At 30.3% G+C, this 18022-nt stretch overlaps 1 protein-coding gene across 2 annotated transcripts in view; it reads right to left on the bottom strand.

Annotated features, from left to right (window-relative positions):
• LOC124359919 (NAD(P) transhydrogenase, mitochondrial-like) overlaps positions 1 to 16677 on the bottom strand; it is a 71994-nt gene extending 55317 nt beyond the window's left edge. For both annotated transcript variants that reach the window (XM_046813053.1, XM_046813054.1), the window contains exons 1-4: positions 16540 to 16677; positions 7140 to 7317; positions 3505 to 3659; positions 3240 to 3380 (exon numbers count right to left, since the gene is read on the bottom strand). In XM_046813053.1, coding sequence (XP_046669009.1) covers positions 3240 to 3380; positions 3505 to 3659; positions 7140 to 7312 — 469 coding nt within the window. In that variant the 5' untranslated portion in view covers positions 7313 to 7317; positions 16540 to 16677. The remainder of the gene's footprint in view (positions 1 to 3239; positions 3381 to 3504; positions 3660 to 7139; positions 7318 to 16539) is intronic.
• Between the last annotated feature and the right edge of the window lie 1345 nt (positions 16678 to 18022).

Genomic DNA, 18022 nt, shown 5'->3' with positions numbered 1-18022 from the left:
CCTGAGCGTCTCGGCACCATTCACGGGTGCGCGCGGGACCTATCGGTCCCGCTGGACATTGTTGTTTTGCTCTCTGCATTGTTTAGGCAGCACTGCAAAGAGGTCCTTTCTGATAGCGTGAGCGTGTTGGGCCGGTTTCGTTCTTTGTTCTAGTGTGCATAGTTTCACGGTTCAGCTAACTATAGTTGTTTTCATCTAGTGCTGTGTTTGCTATTATTTCGTGATTCTTGTTAGCGAAATAAACAATGGCTGGGACATCTAGAGACCCCAAAGTAGTTTGTATAATACATTACCAATGATTCGTGATGATATAACAAGTGCCATGACAATAAGATGCACAATAACAAAAAGTGTTTGGTATGATGTACATATTGTAAATAAGACGTGTTAAAAACTACAAAGAAGGGAGGGGATGGTTGTAAATAATAAAATGATATACTATTAGTGCCTTTCAGTGAAAATTTTCTTGTTTTAGAGTGTGCACTCATGTATAAATCAACGAAGTCCTGTAGCCAGGACAACGGGACCCATCGGTCCCGCAACATATTACATAATTTTAGGAGTCTTGGGAACATAATGCCTAATTTCTTGTCTTTACTACCATCAACAGGCATAAGGTTACGTGTACACCCCTAAATAATACAATAGTTCTTGTAATAAATGTCATTTTCAGGTTCAATGGGCATTGGTCCATGCTGACGGGACCCATCGGTCCCGCAGTATAATGATGTCAAAAAAAATGTAAATATAGGTTAAAAATAATCTTTTATGCTTTTATGTCACTTCTGCAAGTTATAACTTCTAATTAAACAAATTCGCTAATACTCAAATGCTTAGCAGTGAATGTGTTAAAAGAGTTAGCAATGAGAGGTGGATCGGTAATAGATGAATCTTTGGATTTTACGACAAGATACTCTTCACATTTACTGATATTTTTTTGCTTCTTTATTTATAATTCTCTTGTTAATAATATCTGTATTTTTAAATTTGGCATCAAAATATTTTCTGTTACTGTTTGTTAGTTTTTAATTATATTACATTCTTGAAGCTCTTTTCTTATTGGAAATTATATATTAATTTAAACAAACTCTCCAATAATATAAAGTTTTTATTTTTGTGAGGCCTTTCGTACTCAATGAGAACATCTTCGGACTCACACAACTGAATAAAAGTAATAATTATTACTTATTACTTTTATTCAAGGAAGAACTCAATTGAGTTCTTCCTTGGACGAATAGGAACCTACATACAAAGTTTCAAATCTCCAAGACTTTCTATCAATAGTTATCGTTTGGACAGAGAAAGAAAGGCAACCAGACAAATGCAAGATTTTAAGAAGGCCTTGGATTCTTAACCATATTTCCACTGAGTATTTTGTATATGAAGCTATAAAGATCATATTACGTCTCTCCTATATTGTAGATAACTAAAGATGACTTCAGTTCTCATCATATACACTTAAATTTCTAAAAAAAAATTATAAAATATATAGAAAAACTAGAACATCACATTCAGCTTTGTTACTTTCAACATGCGCATAATATTTACTGGTTACCGGTATTAATCTTACTGGTTGGTGGCAAACAAGGATTGATCTAACAGTTTGCAATAGATTATTTGAAGAGTCCAAAAATTCATTAACTGAATAGAGAGGATTGTTCATGAGAAATCACTGTATTCAATCTTGTCTTTACGGTCATTGACCTGTCTTATCTCTATTGGTGATTTACTATGTAACCATAATAAGACATTATTACAAGAATTTTAGAACTTATAGACAGCTTATGTCACAGTAGCTTTAACTAAAATGAGACCACAGCTTTCTAAAGATTTAAGACATTGTATTTACAAGTGGTTCAGACAAAAATATGTTTCTTTCTTTAACTCCTTTATAATCCACCATATGCTACAAATCAATATGTATACATACATTATATTTTCAATTAAAGCATTCAGCTGCATATGCACTGCACATATGATACTTATTTATTATACAAAGAAGCATTACCTAGAGCCACTGCTAAAATTTAAAATTGTTGGGTCATTAATAGATTGAATAGGCTCATTAGACGTGGTTGTTAAAGAATGAATCGGTTGATACTACATTAAAAAATACTTATGAAGCAAATACGAAAGTAATCAACTCTTAAGTACAATAAATTCATTCCTCTTAACATTAAGGTTTAAACAGTTGAACAACTAAACTGAATTAATCTTAATTATCTTGGTTTTTGTTCTCTTTTGGATGAATCCAACTGAAAGCGTAAGGTAACTGTAACATTTCTTGTTTGGATACATTGCTAAGGATCTTCAATAAAATGTTAGAATCTTTCTTATCAGTAAAACATATGTGAGCTGATTTTACGCCATCTGGATATTTTTTACATCTTGTAACCATCATTGTTGTGTTTACCACTCCATTACTAGTATAGTATAATAATTAAGCAGCGCAGAGTAACCTCTTAGTAACTATTTGACTGGCTGTGAGATTTTTTTACAATAATAGTTTCCTAAAAAGTGAGCTCATTTGTTTTATTATAGTTTATTTATGTTGGTTTGCTAAATCATAACAAATTCAAAAATGAAATTTTTAAAATTATATTTTGGCAGATATTTTATTCATGCAAATATTTAAAATATTTACACTATTACAATATACTGTAAAAATACTCATATTTTGTTAATCAAAACTCTAAGGTTGAAGTAAGACTACACAGATTTCTTCAAAAGTTTTAGCAGTATGAAATACTTTTAAGTATACTGCATCACAATGAAAGTCACAGTCATAGTACATCTTAAACACACAATGGAAAAACAAGAAATTGTGATCTATTGGGAACAATGGAAACTACATGAACATGCTTTTTGACAACTCACTAGATCACATATGCATTCAGACAAATAAATGCACATTATAAGAGTTCCTGCATAGCTGTAAGAATCACTCACCAAAATGGTTAAAATATTCTAATAATAAATTATTTTTATTTTGTTTTTTTTTTTTTTAATTACCTGAATAATTTGGATTAATCCAGTACTACATTTTTAACAAAAGAAATACTAATCCAAACCAATAAAAGCAGTGTTTGTAAATATAATAAATTTTCACTCACAATAAGATACAATTATTTGGCTGAAAAAATGTGATCTGGATATTATAGTGTTTAGTAATATTACTAAACAGTTAAAACTGGATGATCCAACTGAGAAATCTGCAACTCTGTGGTGGTAGAACTTACCAAAAGCATTAATGTTCTTCTTGCCCAAAGCCTCCACGAGAGCCTTATTCTGTCCCGGGTAGAGGAAGGAGATGAGAGTAGAATCTGGTTTGAAGAGATCAACCTCAGTGTCTTTGGGAGGTCGCACTTTTAGGATTAAGTCTAGAATCAAACAAGTGTTTTAACATTAATTCATAATCCAATTCAACAAAACAACTATTATTTATGACTTTTTAACGGCATTATACATAGTCCTACAATGTAATAACTGAACAAATTGATGTACCTGAGCCAAAGGCAGTCTTGTTATCCACGATACGAGCTCCCGACTGCTCGTACGAGCTGTCCCGGAACTTGGCTTCTTTACCGGCCCCGGCCTCTACCTGCACTGTGAACCCTTTCTTGACCAGGGTCGCAGTCACTTGAGGTGTAATCGCCACCCTGTCAATCATACAACTTTATGTTAACACGTCAGTGGAACGTGCAGGAAATCCTACGCTTTTGCCGGACTACCATTATTGCATCAGCTAGCATTGCTTGGGGAACGTTGTGCAATCCGTAGCATTGTGTCTTTCAATAATTCTGCAGCAGTTATCTCTTCAGAAAACTCCATTCACCCTCTCAGAAGTCCAGTGATGTAATAAGAGATGATATGCCAGCTGTCCCGAACAAATCTAGTGTAACCTCAGTGACAGTTTTTCACCAGAATGTTCAATCTTTATCAAATAAAATATAACAGTTGGTCAAGTGTAAAATTATTGTAATATTGATTTTATGTGTGTCATGGAACACTGGATGTTAGAAGAAGAATTCAATCAAAATGCAGTCATTAATGATGCCAACTAGTTTTTGTCGGAAGCGAATTAGTCATGGAGGAAATGCCATCTACTATAGTTTCCCTTCAAATCAAATCAAGGTAAATAGTTAAATTAATAAGTTGTCAGCTGAATTTGACTGTGAACTTTGGAGTGTAGAACTTGTTGACATGAACTTGGTGCTTGTAGCTGTCTACAGAAGCACTAATGGAGAAATTAATGTTTTCCTAGTACTATAGAGCAAGTTTTATCTCACATTAATAGGCTGAACAAAGATTCTATTCTTGGGGCTTTTAATCTTCAATTTTTAAAAGATGATAATGATGCTAAACAATTTGTTAACTTGTGTCTTTGATATGGCCTACAAATGACTATCCGTGACCCTATGCCAGGTGGAAACTGTTTTACATCTTTGACTTCTCAACACTATTCTGCTAAAGTTATTAACTGTCATATAAGTGATCATTTGGGACAGCTATTCACTATGTAGAAAACTGGAAAATTGTCTTACTAGCTACCATTTTCCCAATGATGTTTTAAAAATTGATAAACGTTCTTTAGTATTATTATGCCATACATTTCCATTATACTTGGCCTGCATTCTTAATTAACTTACAACAACATAGGCTACAAATAAGTGACAAAAATCCAATAGCTATATCAAGCCACTTAGTAAATAAAATACCTGACAAAGTAAAGAAACTGGAGCAAAATGGCTTTAAAAATTGCTTAAGAAACGTTTTATTGAAACATCTTTTATATAAAGTTGAGGAGTTTTTATCAAAGAGTTGGGCTGTAAGATTTTGTAGTCTGTAAGAAGCTTAATTATAAGAGTATATTTAACAAAATGTAGGTAAATTTCACAATGTTTCTGTGTTTAATTGTTAGTAGTTTTTAATCTTTCTTATGTAATGAGTATTTTTATATTTTTTTTTATTTATTTGGTTATTTATTGAATACTTAAAAACTATTTATTTGTTGTTTATTTATATAATTTGTTGAATCATTATTGAAATTGAATATTGGTTATATCAATTTGACAAGCATGCTAGGAGCAATATTAACAGCCTATATTGCATATATTTGATAAACATATTGATATTGACTTGCCTATGTATTTCTGTGGAATATCTTGTGGCTGAATAAATATTCTATACAATTCTATTATAATGTGTTAAACAAGTTATGATTTATTTATTTATTTCCAACGGACATACTTCTCCATTTGATATTTAAGATTCATATAATTAACTTACAAACAACTTAACCTAAACAAAACATGTGGATGACTGAAAAATAACACTAACATAATAAACTATGGCAGAGCATAATATAACAAGAATATAAATAAATGTTTTAATACTTTAACCTTTTTAGTGCTACAGCGTCTACATCGTAGACACAGCGTATTTATATATATATATATATATATATATTGGTTCAGTTTAAGCAATTTACTGGCTGCAAATGATGACAGTTCATCCAAAAGCCATGTAGTAACGATATTTGTATATTTGATTGCCGACGACCAGCTGTTTATACGTCTTGGACGTGAAATAAAAAGGTCAGTTCGGATGTTTACGTTGCAAGCGAACTGACGCTGTGCTTTGTTTACTCTGTTTTATCTTAGTTTATCCATTAAATTGTGTTATAATTGTGAAATACTACTTCATTAGTATTCCAAATCATTGCATTACTTCATTTTTCATTTGAGTTTTCCGTGTGTATTATATTTTACTAAGTTACAAACTATGTCTAATAAGAACATTGCAGGTGATGATGAGTTATTACGGAATGTTGTTGAAGATGTTCTGGACAATGAAAGCAGCAGAATTATCAATGATTCTTTATTTATAAGTGAACCATTTGGTTTTTATGAGCAGAGTGATGTGGAAAGTGACGAAATCCCAACATCTGATGAAGTGAAATTGATGATTCTGACGAAGACAAAGACTATGAACCATCCCAATCATCAGATTCAGAATTTGTATTTTTTATGTAAAAATAAAATTAAATAAATGAAATTTGTTTAGTTTTAGTTGCTCTTTCCAATGATAGCATCAGAAAAATAATATAAAATTGTTTACAAACTAAAATTGTATGCCAAAGTGAAAAAATATATATATAAAAAAATTTACAAATTTTTTTATAACAATCCAAATATTTACAAATATATTTTTTTGTATTTATTTCTGTTTATGGGTTATTTATCTTCAATACAAAATAAGTAACAAGTTATGACCTCTAATAAGGAAATAGTAAGGAATTTACTAAAACTCTGCATTTATGCACTAAAATGCTTAGCACTCTTGGGTATGGCAATGTGCCAGACCCCTTAGCACTAAAAGGGTTAACAATCCAACAGGAAAACAGTAACAATAAATACTGTTGCAACTTTGGTTTACAGTATTGAAGATTTCATATTGAAAAATTATACAGCAAAACACACCTAGTATGGGCGACATGAAGTGGTAATTGGTGTTGAAATTAAACATAAAAAAATACAACATCAAAAAACACCTAGAATGGCGCACGAAAATTACTGTAATTGCTGCAGATACAATTGTTTGGTTGTTTTATATTGTTGTTTTTCATAAATACCAAGTATTAACAAAATGAAATATATCATTTTTCTAGAAGAATTAATCATAGCCAGTAAATACACCTTTCAGACAGAACCGAACACTGATGATGTAAACTAGGTAGATATAGCTGAGAGTGTGTTCGGCATGTCTATAAATACTGGAAAGCACTACAATATTATTGATGTTATTCTCAACCCAGAGCAGTTATTTATCTTGTTGCTTTGATTCAGTTTCTTTGTTCTCCAATCAGTACACAACCTTTTCTAACCATTTATATAATAATACTTCATCTAGTAGTATAATCAATTAATAATAAACCCTATACAGTAAAAATTTCCCAAAGATTTTTTTTGGCAATTTTTCTGAGATACTAAAATGTGAGGGCGAAACCAAGCGAACAGAATTTTTGAATATAAATTTTGGACACATTCTGATCTATTAGTCTACCCCATAGCGTAACATTGGAGTTTCAAAACAAATATTATATACATAAATGTGTTTCTTTCCACAAATAAACAAACCTCTTCTCATTCTGCCACACCTCCTTAGGGACACCAATAGAAAGCTCCTTGTACGGACGGCCCAGCGCTTGCGTGGTGGCTTGGGCATCCTTGCGTGGAACATGGCATACTGAGAAACGTTTCCTCAGCAAGCGTAACACTCCCCTTTGGCCCAACAAGGTACCACGGCCCATCTTTTCTGTAAGTACATTCAACATTTATTTAAAATATTTTCAATTTCAGATGTTGTTATAGGTGAAATCTGATTTCTCAACTGCATGCACTAGCAAATTAAATAATACAGTATATGTATAATCACTCAACATAAAATTTGTTTGTAATTATTATATTTTTCTAGTTTGATCTAATTGTTTCCGTAGACTTCTACTCACTAACACACGTTGATACAGCTGTATTCTAGTTACTGCAAGATTAGGTTTTGATAGCACAAGAGTTGAAAATGAAAAGGAAGAAAGAACTTGAATTTTGCTTGCTGGTGGTTTGAGAACATGCCCACTTATGTTTTTATAAAATGTGAATATTACTGAATTACATTATACCAGACTAACCTCCTTCTTAATTGAACCTTGATATATGTTATTGTTTAATTTTATATTATATGGATGGTTTAAATGTGTTGTTAATTGTTATATGATGTTTATTTGACAGTTTTGATCTATAATTTTATTCATTACAATGTACAATTCATTAAAATAATACTTAAAAAGTATTGCATCTGCTCTTATAAAATGCATTAGGAACACAAAGGTTTGTTCATTTTTATCTAATATAACAGATTAAGAATCTGCAAATATGAAATCTTAACAAGATTTTTAATGCAATTTCTATTATTTCCAGAAGTTGTTGGTTTGAAAAATAAAATAGTGCCTTACTTTTATATATTTCCAGAAAGGGAATGTCATTAGGAGTTTTAAAAAGATGTTTCTCTAAACTGTACAAAAGAGTAATTAAAATAAAGCATAAAAACAGTATTTCTAAACTTTTTAGTACCAAGTGGGTATTGGGTATGACTAAACCATAAGACTATTAAAGACATAGGCTTCAAGAACTTTTGAAACAAGACCTATGTTTATTTTTTTTTTTAATAAATTGAAACCGGTATTCATATACCTCATAAAAAGGTTATTTTGAGGCATGTAACAGACTTGAAAATAATTCCCTAAGTCCTTTGGGGTAAAATATGTGGGTTACAGTTGAAACAAAAGTTGTAATACCTTGCACCTAAATATTTTAATCCGCTACCTTATAATATAAAGCAAAGTACAGTATACATTTAATGAATTTTGTAAAGTTTAAAAAAATTAGACTGTGACTCTATATTATGTAGAATATTTAAATCAGGTAATCAGTTAATATCTCTAAAATATTTTCTAACTTTACAAAAATTATGGCTACAATCAATCACATTGTGTTTATTTGACACACACTTTTCAAATTTCCAAACGTTTGTTGCAAATAGTATGTATCAAATTTTTATAAGAAGTTTTGATAAAAACAAACATTGTAGAGAGCATCTTTTTTGTTCTGTTAAATGTTTATGCTAGACTCAAAGTAAAATTTTATTTTCAGTTCTATTCCATAAAAGACTGGCCACATTACTGATTTCGAGGTCAGCCAATTTCCAAGTTTTGTAAATTGTAATTTTTATTGTGTAGTGCTGTTAGAAATAAAACATGTATTTATTTCAATTCCTGGGTAGTAGCCCAGGTGGTCTGTTATTCTCAGTATAATGAATATTTACACACATAACCAAACACATACGAATGTGGTTGTGAATGTACATGAACCAATGTGTCATGATGTACACAAGTGTTGAGTGTATCTTTGTTCAAGGACTATATTAAACTTATTATACAAACTGCAGTCTACACTGTGAAAAAGTAATCAATCCAATTTTGTTAGAAACAAATGAAAGGAAATAATGATTTAAAATTAACAGCAAATTTTTGTTAGCTAATAAATCTTAAAATTTTAACAGCTAATGCATTCATGCATAAATTAGCCTACCTGCTAGAAAAGTTTAAACATAAAATTTTAGTAACCAGTCAACACATAACACCTCAATAGTGAGAAATACAAATAAACAAAATATGCAATAACAAAAATTAAGAACTTTTCTCACTAATAATACAATGTTGATATATTTTTAGCAGCTATAGAGAATACTTGTAAATCATTTAATACTGCAGTGAATTAATTTTATGTTCTATCAAACAAAAGATACAGAGTATTTCAGAACCAATTTTATGGAGAAGGTTGTCCTCTGAAATAGTTACTTGCATTATGTTAAACTTTTTATTAGCACTTCAATAACATTTTTTACAACTTTAAAAGTGTATATTTAACCCAAGATTTTCAGATAATCATACTAAAATTCACTTAAAGAACTGTAGAATATTGTAATTCATTATACCGGAGATTAAATTGGAATTATACTAGGACCATTACCCACATTCTATTAATTGTGAATAGAACATATTCAATTCAAGCAAGCAATAATAATTAATAGAATGATAAAATCGTGTTCCTAAACTAAAACAGAAATACATTAATGAAATAAAAAACAATGTATTAGTAAAGATTATAAAAAGCATTTTTCTAGCAAGACAGACAGATAGTCAGATACTATACAAGTTAAGTGATCTCATTAATTTAAAAAACTTTGTTTGTTAATTGGTGTCAATTAACTAGCTACTTCCAAAGTCTAAAAGCTTATCACAACTTGAGAGCTGAAATATCACAAATTCCTAAATGAAGGTCTGATGAACATTATAGTAATATCAATTGTAAGTCTGAATTAAGATTAATATGGTACACCAAGCCAATATTATTTTGCCAAGATTGTTCCCATTTAGGGCTGTTCGTAATTATTGAGGTCTGGCTCTTTCTATGTGGTAAGTTTAATGGTTTAATAATTATATTGCAAAACAGAAGTAGGTAGAACAATTTTCTTGGATTGATTGTACTAAGTCTATAGACTAAACAGTTTAGTGTATAGCTCTTTTCATAATCTGTTCATTGATCAAATAGGTTTTATTTTTTATATAAACATTATTTTATACCCTCCGTATTTAATTATTTTGTTTATAATACACATATATTAGTAATAAAAAATAACCAGTAATGTGAATAGACACTAATTTGTTATGTGAATAAACTAAATACCTTATACCATGAAAAATAATTTAAAGCCTTGTCCAGATATATTGAACAAGAAATGTAAATAAATGCTTATATTTATTTTATAGCTCTGAATTTGAATTCTGTTTATAAAATGTGTGTTGTATAAATTTTTAAAATGTATTATGCATGTTTTCATACAGCTCACAAAAAATAAAACTTCTAAATTAAAGTTTCATTAGATTCATGGTCCCAATTTTGTTAGAGGATGTGGTTTACAGGATTATGTTCACTTTAAAAAAGATACAAAACTGAAAAACTTCAAATGTAAAAGCAAGTATTTACAGCTTTTTTTAAAACTAAGTAATTTAAATTTATAAAAGCTCTCCACCATTCAGCATGATTCAATCCAAGTGAGTTGAATTTGGTTATATAACCACTAAAACTTCAACATAATGTTTATACATACATTTATTTATCAACTTATATATGGTTAATATATAAACATTATTTTATACCCTCCGTATTTAATTATTTTGTTTATACTACACATCTATTAGTAATAAAAAATAACCAGTAATGTGAATAGAAACTAATTTGTTATGTGAATAAACTAAATACCTTATACCATGAAAAATAATTTAAAGCCTTGTCCAGATATATTGAACAAGAAATGTAAATAAATGCTTATATTTATTTTATAGCTCTGAATTTGAATTCTGTTTATAAAATGTGTGTTGTATAAATTTTTAAAATGTATTATGCATGTTTTCATACAGCTCACAAAAAATAAAACTTCTAAATTAAAGTTTCATTAGATTCATGGTCCCAATTTTGTTAGAGGATGTGGTTTACAGGATTATGTTCACTTTAAAAAAGATACAAAACTGAAAAACTTCAAATGTAAAAGCAAGTATTTACAGCTTTTTTTAAACTAAGTAATTTAAATTTATAAAAGCTCTCCACCATTCAGCATGATTCAATCCAAGTGAGTTGAATTTGGTTATATAACCACTAAAACTTCAACATAATGTTTATACATACATTTATTTATCAACTTATATATACATTGACTAGTAAACTATGTGTCTGAAGGCCACCTGGTGATTTATAAAAAAAGTTTGACAAGGAAATTTTGGTTAATTATTAGGTATGCCAGAGAAAATAAAATTAATGTTCTTGTATGTTGCTTGCAATTAGGCCAATTTTTCCTTGAAACATACAAACTGGTTTGTTAAGTTAAGTCGGTTTATATTATTCATGAACTAATATAAAATGTTATTAACTTTGTGGAAAAACTACATGTTCTAATATCAGTATATGCAACCTCTAGAATTTTTGAGTTGGAATTTTGGTGTACATGTATATAGGTACATTTTATAAGAAAAGTTCAAATAACTTATATGCCAATAAGACCAAAACATTGAAATTTATTATATATAATTTTAAATTTACACAATTTTTCATGGAATAGTAATACAAGAGCTGTTTAAGTTAGAACAATTTTGTTCCTATGGAATTCATTGATTCAAAAAAAGGGGGCTTGCATAAGCCAGACTTGAACCTTTGTGCGCATGTATATATCTCTTCCAACCTGTGGATGGCTGGGAGTGTTTAGGTAGAGTGTAGTACCATAATTCTTTTTACTGTAAAGAATATGATAGTAAAATTGGAGCAACACTACTGCATAAAATTTTACCAGAACTGGGCGAGAGTTAAGGAAAGAACTACTTTGATTTCTTTTTTAAGAGCATAGTGTATCATGAATTCATGGCACAAAGTCAAACAGTCAATAAGCAGTACCAGTTGCAAGTTCAACACCGTTTGCATGAAGCAATAAAAAAAGCCCTGATTTGTGGTAAAACAATTCATGGCTTTTCACCATGATCACTTCATGAATTCAAATCTGCATGTTTGTGAATTTTTGGCCAAAAACAGTACTGTAACGATGCCCTAGTCTCTATATTCTCCAGACATGACTCAGTGTGTACTTTTTTTATGCCGTTGTTTTACAAACTTAGATGACATGAAAACTGCATCGCTGAAAGAGCTAAACGCTGTTACTTTTTGAATATATATATAGGCCTACCTCATAAATATATTCTCATAATTATATACATATGTTGGTTTTCAAGACCTTCGTGAGTGAAAACCCGTCTACTACCAGCACTTGTAAACGACTTCTGGTCTAAAATATTTCGAGTGCCATAGTTGGAGTTTACCATACTGTCCCAATGAAAAGAATATATTGTATGACTAAAAAGTTACACAGTTAAAAAAGTGTAAATTCCAGTCTAATTTATTTATGGTTATACAATTGAGTATGCCTTGTTGTCCTGATCAAAAAAACATATTCATATGTTGGTTTTTAAGACCTACTTGGGTAAAAAAATATCTACTACCAGCGCTTGTAATCTACTTCCGGTCTAAGATATTTCAAGTGCCATAGTTGAAGTTTGCTTATTTATTTCGATGAAAAAAGAACTATATTTATATTGACGTATGATTGAAAAGTTACGTCAGCCAAAAAGTGTCAGTACCGGCTGTTTAAACTCAATCCCGGTCAAATTTATTTATGATTCCACAGTTGAGTTTATGTTATTGCACTGACCAAGAAAATAAACACATATGTGGGATTTGGAATCCGATTTAGATTAAAAAGCGTCTATTTCTAATCAAAAATGTTTCTTGTGCTATAATTGATTTTGTACCCAAGATCAAGATAATATGTTCATACATAAGCTTAAAAAGACATCTACTTCCATTATTTGTGTTCCGCTTCTGGTATACAGGGAAGAGTGTATTATCCCTTTGCGTTTTCTTTAACTACAGTATACATGCCATACACAATGTAAAAAAAGCCAACCAGTTTTGATTACCATATATGCAAACATTCACACCTTTATTCATTAATTTGGTTTTATAACAGTGTTTAAATAGTATTTCCAATGCATCAGATGGTTTATTCGGCACTGGTGTAATTTAAAGTAAAAATTAGTATCTTCATCTTTGCAATATATACCACTACTGATCAAAAACTGTACATTATTTAATATTTTCTAAAATTTAAATGTACACCAATGTTTCTGCCTCTCTGCACCTTCAGCTTAAAGTGTCAACAGCTGCTTAGTGTTAATTTCATTTGGATTATACGTCGTAAATATTTAAATTACTTTCCCAAATTATTAAATATTCCAGTAAAATTTTCCAATTTATATCTTCATCAAAACCTTCCTTGGACTTCAACAGGTGTATCAAAAAAAGAGTTAGCCAAACTGATCCAGCCATTCCTGAGATTAGCACTTACCACTAAACATTTAGCGATTAATTTTTATATTTAGTAAATATTTTGAGACCAAATATTACAGGGAAACTATTTACATAGAACTGACGACTTTTTGTTGTGTTTTATAAATTTGGAAATTTGTTAGAATGATATAGTATAGAATATTATTACAATTTCATTGTTATTCATTTAGAACAATCAAATTCCTGACTCAACAGTGAAAATAAAATAAAACAAGAATTTATTCAGTAAGCCATCATAATTCCTATGGACCAACCCATTTTCTTCAGACTGTAATATATCAATAATAATTATGGTAATAATTATGATAGTAATTGATATTTTTATTTTAAAAGAAAACTTATATTTTTTAGTAATTTGGAGGCTTTTATTAATTTTGAAATTTTACTTTTATTAGATAAAACTACATAAGCTACAATTTATTTGTGATTCATATAAATATAGTTTTTTGTTATCGTTTGTATATAATACATTTTAAATACAAAATAGTTAAGATTTTTTTTAATGGGCTATACTTGGAATTTTAGTTAAACGACAAACCTTTTGCACTCAACACATAGTGGACCTAAACTATTAAAAAAATTATGATTATGAAATAATATAAAAGAGCATATTGTTGTAAAAAAAATAACAACACTTTTTATGAATATTTAAATATAGCTTGCAAAGACAATAAAAACGCCTTTTCAGTATAGAGGTTCACCTTTGCCAAATCTAAGGTTGTTTCTCGTTATTGTTTTTAGTAACCGTACTTGTTATTTTGAATTATTAAATATAGGCTAGTGTAAAAGAATTTGACTACGAATTATCAATGTATTAATTGGTCAATTTATAAAATTGATTATTTGTATGTACCCATTACAGAATGATAATATAACTGCCGATTGAGGAAATCAATTATGTACTTTGGTATCATGCAGAGGCCATTATGATTTAGAAGAGTTTTTCATACCAGGGACCTAAGAAAACTACATTATTCGAAAGAATGGAGAATATCTGGCTTAATGTGAAAATTAAGTATGTTATTATGACAATCAGTTCCTGTTTTGTGCCTTTCAAAAGGAAGCGATGTCAACAAGAAGGGGGGCCACTCTGCCCCTATCTACAATTTGTTTTTAGATAATTAGGTTTATTTTTGGTTATCATAAATATGTTACTAGAGTACAAAAGTTAAACATCACCTTTATGAGACTTCACGTGATCTGAAAATGAACTTGGGCATTATGTCAAGGGGTGTTATTTGTTTTTTGTCAGAAGTGCGGAGTGCCGTCGAAGCCCATACTAATGACCAGACGGGGCATTTCCAATCAGTACTTTCCTGACCTCAGATCACGTTGTAGATCATCCAACTTTTCAGACATTTGATCACGTTGGCTAATCTGGTTCGTGATCTAGGGTTGGGAAAGTACCGTTCGGAAATGCCTGGCTAGCAGTGTGAGATTTAGTGGTACCCTCGAAGGCATCACCCTGCCTACTGACAAAAAGAGAAAAACGACCCTCGAGATAATACCTACATTCAAGTATAGATCATGTAAGTACTCATTAGATTTTTTATATTTAAATATGTATTTACCTATTTATATAGCCTAATAACAATTAGTAGATAGGGACAGATTGGTCTCTTCAACTGGACCGACATTTCCTTTTGAGAGACAGAAAACAAGAATCAATCGCCATAATGACATGTAACAAATTTCAGAGTATATCAATTAAAGTTTGTTCTTTTTCATAATGTTTTATAAGGTCCCCACTAAGAAAAACTTTTTCAAAAATAGTGGCTTAGGGACAATACCAAAGTACCATCAATTATTTAGGAGTATCTCATACTGAGTCTGCCTTATTTCTCCTCTTAACCTGTTCAATAGTATCTAATGTTATACTTAAATAGTAATCATTAGTCATCATGTTTCTAGATAATACACTTTATAGGAATAATCATGTCTTTAGCCATTTTCTATTTAAATATTAGCAATTGATATTTTAACCTTTCCCTTAGTAATTTAGCCTATAATAATAATGGTATTGAATTCTACACGCTTTTGTGAAGGAATTGGACACAAAACACTAATAGTTAATTATATTTGAACTAGTCTGCACTTAGAAAACATTTTGACTGCATACAAACTACTGCACTATCTTGAGCGAATTGTGATATGACAATAAGAAGAATTCATTCAATAACAATCATGTTTGAACTTAAAAACAAGATTTTCTTTTAATAACACATTTATAAGGTTTTGATTTATTTTGCTAACCCCACATTACACATGTAATGTTGTTATAAGATCATATAATGACACACATATAACTCACCTAAAAATTATGGATTGTTTTCAACTTTTGAAGATAAAAATACAGATTTTGATGATGATGATAATAATACTGTATTATGAAATTGATTTTATTCAACAAATTATTGTACTCTAGGCATTTTATTGTAAAATTATCTTTTAAGCTACTACTTCCTTATTGATGTAGGGATGTAAATGTGATTACTCCTCAAAATGGTTAACCAATTCACATATATTAGAGCCAGTAGACTTATAAAAATTCTGTCTTTCTTTATATTTAGAAATTTCATAAAAAATTACATTTGATTACATTCTCAAAGCCCTACAATTCTTAACAAAATTACAAAAAACAAGGATAATATATTTGATTTAGATTTTCTGATAATAATGACAGACGGACCTTTTAGTTGTAAGAAGAGGTTATGGAAAAGCTTACAAATGACTGAACAATGTGTGCTAGTACATGAATACTATCAATTTGGGGGTTAATATACAAAACTAAACAAAACTCGGTAAAATCAGGTACCTTAAGTAAAAGATAGATTTACACGAAGTTATACCTAGATGTTTTATTCAAAGAAAATTATAAACGGTATAAACTATTTTAATTGGTATTTTTATAATTTATTGTTCTTAGCAAAATAAAAACTCCTCACTATTTTAATTCTTTGAAAATACTCACATATTTTGAAAAAGTTCACGCGACTCTCAAGTCCTTCCTAACCTAAACCAAATTCCAATAATAAACAAACACTACCACCACCCGGACCGGGCTAGGAGGAACTAAAATAAAAGTCAGAGGGAGACCGGACTGACACTACTTATGTCCAATACATCTCAGGAGGGGGTTCCTAATGAATAGAGGAATAGGAACCTGGATCATATCTAAACAAAGGTTGTAGAGAATAACTTCATGGCTAAAATTACATGAACGTAAAGAATAACAAAAAGTGTTTTACCGATATAACTACAGGTTAACCAAAACGAAAGCAATTTTTATGTCATGTATTATCTACGATTTTATCATTGCAGTTACTACTTTATTTTCTTCTAATAGTTTATTTCAATATACTCATAAAACAACATATAATTGTTGACATTAAATCAGACAAAGTTCAAAGAGGTTGAGTGTAAATACTTTTATAAATAACAATATAGTAATAAAGTATTCAAAATAAGAAGAATCATGCCACCCTTGATTATATGAATATAATGGTTTTTTCTTATTCATTACTGCATTAATATAATTAAGGATATCACCGCCAATTTGAAACTATAAACACACGCCATTACCAGATAACTTAGCAAACAAATATACTCCTGTATTATTTCTAGAAGGAAAACCTGAAAGAGAGTGGATGTAGGTCTAATTTTTAGTTAGGAAAATAAATGTAACAACAAATAAAACTTCATACTCCAATGATAGTAGTTTGTGAATTTTGCCGACCAGAAATTATTGGACTAGGCCCGGGTTTAGGGCGACAGATGCCTATGGGCGGTAGCTTTGGATTTAACGGCGACTGACGCTTGAACATAGCAGAACTCTGATCATTAACCGCTAAAATTTAGCCCTATTCTTCAACAGTATTATCAATAGTTGTACTTGTTCGGTTGTCCGCTCGATATCTTGAGCCACCGGTTATAAAAGAAGACACGGCTCACGTCACAGCTGCTCTAGAAGCTAGGCAATATCCCCATTTCTTCAAATCGACACGCTGTACTGCTCTTGTACAAAACCATTATCCAGCCATCTGTCGCTCAGGATTTGAACGTGACTGTAATGATTTAAAAACTAATAGTCACAGTATTTTTTAAATTGTAATGAACGATATTACAAATTTATCCTGTAATAGCGTTACAGTTATTAGTTTAAGCTATCTCGTAAGTCAACACTACCCCTTCAAATAGACGTGTGGCTAGACTCGGGCCCCGGTGAATTAGTACGAAAAAATCGGTCTGAATACGGGCTTGGCTGCATTACAACATCAATTCTTTGTGTGTCCCAGAATATTTCAAATCAATCTACCTTAGATATATACATATATAGTTCATATAACATTTGTCATTTCTTCTTTAAATTTTTCCTAAAAGGCCACCTTCCTCATTCATAGTATCATGGCCACTTCATAGATGCAGTATACGTTTTCGATGGTATAAAACCTTAT

Source organism: Homalodisca vitripennis, chromosome 4, assembly GCF_021130785.1.
Source record: "Homalodisca vitripennis isolate AUS2020 chromosome 4, UT_GWSS_2.1, whole genome shotgun sequence".
Taxonomy (NCBI): domain Eukaryota; kingdom Metazoa; phylum Arthropoda; class Insecta; order Hemiptera; family Cicadellidae; genus Homalodisca; species Homalodisca vitripennis.
Note: the sequence above shows the minus strand (reverse complement) of the source record. Positions and strands in the feature narration are given on the sequence as shown.